Here is a 6,689-nt window from a genome sequence, read left to right on the forward strand (position 1 = left end):
AGGTCCTGGTTATTGCCATACAAGTCTTGTATTACTAATAAGATTAAAAAAGTACACATCAACATTTTACACAATATATATCCAACAAATCTATATTTATATATATATGTATATATATAAAGCAAAATAAATGTGTTAAAGATTCTGGTTCATCATTACAAAAGCTGCATTTGTTGTCAGTGTCTAAAAATTTTAACATATTTATTTTACTTATACACAAAACCATTAAGCTGTACAAAGATCTTTTCAAAGAGGAATGATGTGTTGTTTTGAACCTTTTATTTTTTGTTCTTTATTTTTTCTTACATTTTTTTTACCTTTACAACCCCAAGCAGATTTAATTTGCAGTCATTATTTTTTTATGTCTTTCATTTTTCTGTTACATTATATGTGGTAAATGTCTGTGTTTGTATTTGTTTTTCAATAAAGTTCATACAAAAAGAGAACTAGTCTCATTTGAGCCTACTAATTTTGTCTACTCTCTTAACCTTAAAGATATTGTTTTTTACTATAATAATCCAGATCAGAGCACTCATGAGTACAACTTCATCTTACTATATGCAAAACTTTTTATTTATAAACAGAAATTCTCAAGATTGCTTCCCAAATTTTCACTTTTTCTAGAATTACTAAACTCACTACTTAAATCACTTATAAATAACATAAAATGTAATGAATTTATGAGTCATTTTGAAACCTTTTTCCTGTCTAATGATGTACCCATCTGTCTACATATTGCATATCTAACATATTGCTTTTTATATGATGCTATTTATGTGACAGAGTTAAAAGAGTTCAACATGTCAGCCAACAACTTTAATGAGAAGACATACACCACAGATGATGGGCAGTCCCCTGCTCGGTCAGTAGGAGGCGCTGTTTTCTGCTCAGACAGCAGGAAGTCAAATAACATCCACATCACATCCGTGAAACATCACAGCAACAGAAGGTCTGAGGCAGTCCCACCAAAGTCCTGCTGTAAGTATATTTGACTAAACGATTACAAATTTGACTGTTCAAACATGTCTTGTCGCTTTGAAACATTTACACAGCGGCGTGTTCAGTATTGTGATGTAAAAATCTGCCCGAACCTGTACTGGACCTGAGCGTTAGCCGAGAAGCTAGCAGTGGTAATCTTTTGAAGTTGTCTTCGTGATTAACTTTTATTTTATATTTAAAAGTAGACATGTACAGAATGTGTTAAATCTGTCAAAGTTACTGCATTAATGTTATGTATGTGTGCTGCTGACAGTTTCTTGACTAAGAAAGTGGCAGTGACCAAACCCTTTGTTGACGAAAATCTTCCATTACGTAAATACTGCACTGTGAGCTACGTTAGCTGCGAACTGGCTGAACCGGCTGCGAACTGCTTACACTTACTTATTGGTTTAGCTTACAATTACTTTCTTGTAAAACTTTGTAATTTAACATTAAGTATTTCACTGCTATTTGAAGCATTTATATCAAATGTAATTATACTGTGAACTACTGTAAACTATTACATACTGCAGTATTCGTCAGTATTATCTGCACTGTAGTTATTGTGTGGTACTAGGCACATGTCTTACACCTCTATTTGTAGTAGCAGTTTAATTTATGAATGTGATTACGTAAAAGTTGTGACGTGAAGTTGAATTAGTTATTTTATATTTTGTTACTTATACATTTTATTTTTACTTACTCTAATTTCTTACAGTCTTCTCTATATTTTATTAAAAACTCTCTATATCGTCAATAAACTACTTTGGATTCTGAAATGCTTTTTTATCAATTTATTATTTATTTCAGATAACTGATGGGCTAGTGAGTCTGTGAAATATAATAATGAAATATTTGAAGTAGTGACAAATAGTCATCACAAGTTTAAAAATCCCAAAGTGATGTCTTCATGTTAACTCAACTAATGACGCTGCAGAAAGTGTTTCATCGTCAGTATATAGTACCTTAATTAATGAGTAATTTATCTAAATAGAAATTAATGAATTATCTGAGCTAGTCACCTTTAGCGCTTTTGTTTGAAATGTAATGATAGCAGTGGAGCGATAACAAAATGATGCTTTAGAGTAATTTATTTTGCTGAGTAGAAAACATTTTATACTAGTCAGCTGTAGTTTTCTGGTTACTTTGTTGGTTGTCTGGTCAAGTATCTGCTACATGCCTACCTAACCCAGTAGACAAGAAGTTAATAGCGAGAAAAGAAAAGGGTGTTATGAAACAAAAAAAGTATTGAAATTGCATTGATTTTTATGTTTGTGCTATTACTATTCCCGTGTTGAAGACAGTCTTTAGATGCAATCCGGCGCTCCAAAGGGGGAGAACTGCCTTGTAGACATGGACAGCAAGGCTGGAGATCTGTTCTGTGCTGATGATGCTCATCCAACTGGCACAGGTGGAGCTGGGATCATGGCAAAGTAAGGGCCCATATACTTTTAGCGTGATTTGCACCAAAGTCAAAATGCAATCGTAATGATAATGCTATTATTGAGAGGGCTTGTGATTCTTTGTTGCTCAAATTTCCTGCCTTCTATAGTGCAGATGGATGATATTAAGTAGTCCATCTCCTAACTTAGACGTTAGCTCCTACTCTATGTATTCTTAATGTCTTTGTCTTATTTTATAGGCTGTGGCTCCCCAAAGGCTTCTCAGCCAGTATGGCTAAAGAGTGGATTGACAGGCGCCGGTTGTCCATCCGACCTTGGGCCGGCTTTGTGGACCAGCGCAAGTTTTCCAAACCCCGTAACTTTGGAGAGATGTGTCAGAGGGTTGTGAAAAATGTGGAAGTTTACAACAGCAACTATACCTTCATCTTCCTGGGTCTCATCCTCTACTGCATGTAAGGCCAACAAAGAGGAAATCCTTTATGTTGTTCTGTTGTTTTGTCAATGGGAATGTTTTCTCCTCCATTCAATAATTTAAGCTTTAAACTAAGATGTAAACCAAATCTAAAAATGCTGCTGTAATTAACACCAAATGTTCATGTTTCTTCTCCTCAGTATCAGCTCTCCAATGCTACTGATTGCCTTGGCTGTGTTCGCTGGTGCCTTCTACATAATTCACCTCAAGTCTCTGGAGTCCAAACTGGTTATCCTTGGTGAGTAAAGCTGCCAGGTAATTGTGTTCTGGCTAAATATAGTGAATTCTTACACAGTAGGTGCACTGAAACCATATTGTAAGTAATATGAACCTTTTGTGATTGTGTGTGTGTGCTCAGATAAATCAAGCCTACCAGATTTAGTCATGTATTTGTAACAGATTTTGTTTTGGAAATATGAGCTTATATTTCTGAAATGTAAAACAAAACTGAAGGTTTGTTTTAGAAACTTGTGAATATGAATGAAATTTGTTACATGGCGAGTCTCTGACTTTTTTTTGTGTTGTTAAATCTGTAATTTTCTTGCCAACCAGGCAAGGAGCTGACTGTCCCTCATCAGATGAGTCTGGCTGGAGCTGTCTCTCTTCCTGTGTTCTGGTTGGCCGGAGCTGGAGCTGCAGTCTTTTGGGTTCTAGGTAAGTCAAACCAGGGCATGCAGGAATATTTGTTGCAATGCTCGTCAAGGCACTGTAATTCTATATAGAATATATTATTATATACATTTAATTTTTATATTGAAGCATATTCTACTGTTGCATTCAACCTTCGTCCTTATTATTTTTCCCTTCACGTTCCTCTTTTCCATTTTCCTGTCAGGAGCGACGCTGTTTGTGATTGGCTCTCACGCTGCGTTCCGTGAGCTGGAGGGATCCGACATGGAAGAGCTCCTCATGGAGCCTGTTTGAAGAGCAAGCTGATCTCTCAGCAGGTGCTGGTCGCCCGTCAGCCATCACTTTGACCCTGTGACAACATCAGCCCAGAGGGGCTGAGGAAAACCTGCTCCTTGATCTGTTCCTTAGCTATGTATACATCCTGCATTCCCTGCAATATGTACATCCTGTATTACCTCCTCTCAGATCTGTTCCTTAGCTATGTGTACACCTATATTCCCTGTAACTTACCTAAGCCAGTGTACCAAGAATGCACCTTGTCTTGCTTCTGTCGCTGTTACAAACTGTATGACCTTTTTAAAACTCATTCATTCACATAACGTGCCAGATGCACAAAAAAATAATTTGTAAATTAATATACAGTATAAGCACATTGTCATACAGCTTATATGCCTTTTCTTGCATATTTCATACCTTGGATGCCTCTGGTTTGTATCAAGTAGCCTCTGGTTCCCTGCAGAATCTCATATACAGTGACATATCTTTCAATTTATTAATCTGCTGGGAGTATCTCTGCTGTAGAAATGTACAGAATTGGCTTCTGTATCTTAACCATCTGACGAGATCGCTGATTTCTCATGTAAAGGTAATGTATACACAGTAAATGCAATGTTTGCAATTCTAAATGGCTAAAAACTGATTTATTTTCCAAAGGAAATGTGCCATTTAAAGCTTTAAAGATAATGATCATGCACAGATAATTAAAATGTATATCAAGAGAATATAAAAAACGTTCTTTGGGTATTTCAGATAGGGGGCAGAACATAGATATGTTGATAAGAGGAAATCTTAAAAGGTCAGTACATTATAATGGTGTTTTGTATTTGGGATAAGATGCTGATTGCCTGTATGCATATTTATCAGCTCTGCTTACAACATTCATATTTGAAGGTCATTCTGTAAACCACAAAAAATTCTTTGTTGAAATTCATTTTTCATTTGTTTACATTTGAATGTAAGTTAGGTGTTTTTGTATTTATATTACATTTTGGAAGTGCAATAAACCCCTGATGTAAAGGTTTCTCATTGCCTTTTGATGTCACATTATTTTATCCATATTATTTTATATGTGACTAAAATATATTATTGTTTTTAATGATAATAATAAAAGTCATGTCAAGTATTAATTATATAGCCCAAAACCATGCTCTGTCCTCAGACCCTCGGTTTGTGTCAGAAAAAACTCTCTGCAATAGATTTCACATGTGCAAAACTAATACCTTGTAGGCGCACTATGTCCTTTTGGAGAAGAAATTCAAACTCAGAATTCTGATATTTGATATAGTAATGAGGTAACAATACAAACCGAGAAATATTTGTTTTCTCCATAACTGAATAAACAAGCTGTTTTCAGAGGAAAATAAGCTCCCCAGAACACTGCTTGACTCAGAAAGGTGGCAATAAGTAAGTAAGACCGTAAGAAATGATGTCTTCTGAGGTCAGTTTGTTTATTCAATCCTGAAAAGCAGAGTTTGTTTATTCATTTGTTTAGGCATAAAATCAGTTACTAATTTTTCTGAAAGCTTCTATTTTACTGTTTGTTTTCCTTTCCTATTACATGTTCAGAATAAAAATAAATAAATCAAAATTAAAAATTCAGATAGTCTCTTCTATTAAGTCAAAACTACAGTTGACTCCATGGCAGGAGTTGTCGTGAACTCAGTGGCCCTCCTCAGTACTTAGTCTGTACATTTTCTCATTATTCCGCTCTGGTCTGAATACACAGTGGAATAGGACAGTCCCAACTCTCGTGGCTCCTCTACTCTATCTCTACTACTCTACCACACCAAGCACTGCAGCACTCGCCAACCCCCTCTTGTCCCCCTACGATCCCCCTCTTGTCCCCCTTTTCGCGTGACCCCTGTGACCTGTGCTCTGTGACAGCACAGCGAGAGGACCCCATGCTCAGGTTGCCAAGGCGATGACCTTGGAGGGCCCCAGTCAGACACACACACACACACACACACACACACACACTCGTCCACAGACACACTCGCTTACACACTGCGGCAAAGGCGAGCGATCGATATTCTATTATACGGAGGGTGGCGAGGGGGGGAGGGAGGGAGCGAGGAGAGTTGCACTGCAGTGAGCTCACTGCAGAGACACAGGGGAAATTAGAGAGAGGGTGAGAGTGTGAGTGTTTGTCAGAGAGAGTGACAGAGAGAGAGAGTGTGTGTGTGTGTGTGTGTGTGTGTGTGTGTGTGAGAGAGAGAGAGACAGTGCATTTGTCATTGGACAGCGGTGCCAGAAAGTTTTTGTGTTCCTCACTCAAAGGAACATGTCCTAAATTTACAAAGTGACCTCTCAGTGCACCCGATTCTCACTGTACTCCTCTCACCATAAAGCTGTATGTTGCGTATATATTTATTTGATTTTTGATTTAACATGGACATTAAGAGGTTCATTTAAAATAGATGACCCCTGTGGCACAGAGAGGTAGCACAATGAGTCTGTTCCGCTTCAGATAAAATACACTGGCTTGCTTTATTTGCAGGAATGTGACCTTTTGGAAATAACTTTTATTAACCACAAAAGTTCCAGTCCTTTTCCAACACATCACTCACGGACTATAGCTGATTTCTTATAGGCTTGAAAGATGAGTTTTGGGAGATAGTAGGACGTTGCTCCCTTTGTAAGACTCTCCTGCTGACAGTGATTCTCACCTTTCAGCTCACCGGTATTGCTGTCAGACGAGGCTGACACATTTACAGAGCGGTTTGGTGCATTACCCTGGGCTGCTGCCAGCCCTTCCCCCTATGGCAGCTTAACATTATGTAGTCTGCAGGTTGAGGTGCATATACATTCAGGACACTAGGTGGCATCCCATCCCCATCTTTTTACTTTCTGTATAAGCCACTTATGACGAATATCATCAAATAAACATCACAAAAACTAGCATAATGTGTGATGAAATAATATTTAAG

At 37.4% G+C, this 6,689-nt stretch overlaps 1 protein-coding gene across 2 annotated transcripts; it reads left to right on the forward strand.

Annotated features, from left to right (window-relative positions):
* The first annotated feature begins 879 nt into the window (after positions 1-879).
* On the forward strand, positions 880-4,783 carry rabac1 (Rab acceptor 1 (prenylated)). 2 transcript variants are annotated; one of them, XM_084356304.1, is made up of 6 exons: positions 880-978; positions 2,283-2,411; positions 2,621-2,833; positions 2,994-3,091; positions 3,406-3,507; positions 3,689-4,783. In XM_084356304.1, the coding sequence occupies exons 2-6, from the start codon at positions 2,290-2,292 to the stop codon at positions 3,775-3,777; spliced, it is 624 nt and encodes a 207-aa protein (XP_084212430.1). In that variant the 5' UTR covers positions 880-978; positions 2,283-2,289; the 3' UTR covers positions 3,778-4,783. The 2 variants fall into 2 exon arrangements, with proteins under 2 accessions (XP_084212430.1, XP_084212429.1); XM_084356303.1 differs by having other exon boundaries at positions 885-978; positions 2,279-2,411.
* The last annotated feature ends 1,906 nt before the right edge of the window (positions 4,784-6,689 follow it).

The sequence above is a fragment of the Pagrus pagrus genome, assembly GCF_965226575.1.
Source record: "Pagrus pagrus genome assembly, chromosome: 7".
Lineage (NCBI taxonomy): Eukaryota > Metazoa > Chordata > Actinopteri > Spariformes > Sparidae > Pagrus > Pagrus pagrus.

Coding starts and splice junctions, on each gene's coding strand:
- rabac1 (XM_084356304.1), top strand. CDS start 2,290: ATGCAATCCGGCGCTCCAAAGGGGGAGAACTGCCTTGTAGACATGGAC. Junction 2,834..2,993: donor GGTCTCATCCTCTACTGCAT/GTAAGGCCAACA, acceptor TCTTCTCCTCAG/TATCAGCTCTCCAATGCTAC. Junction 3,092..3,405: donor GTCCAAACTGGTTATCCTTG/GTGAGTAAAGCT, acceptor CTTGCCAACCAG/GCAAGGAGCTGACTGTCCCT.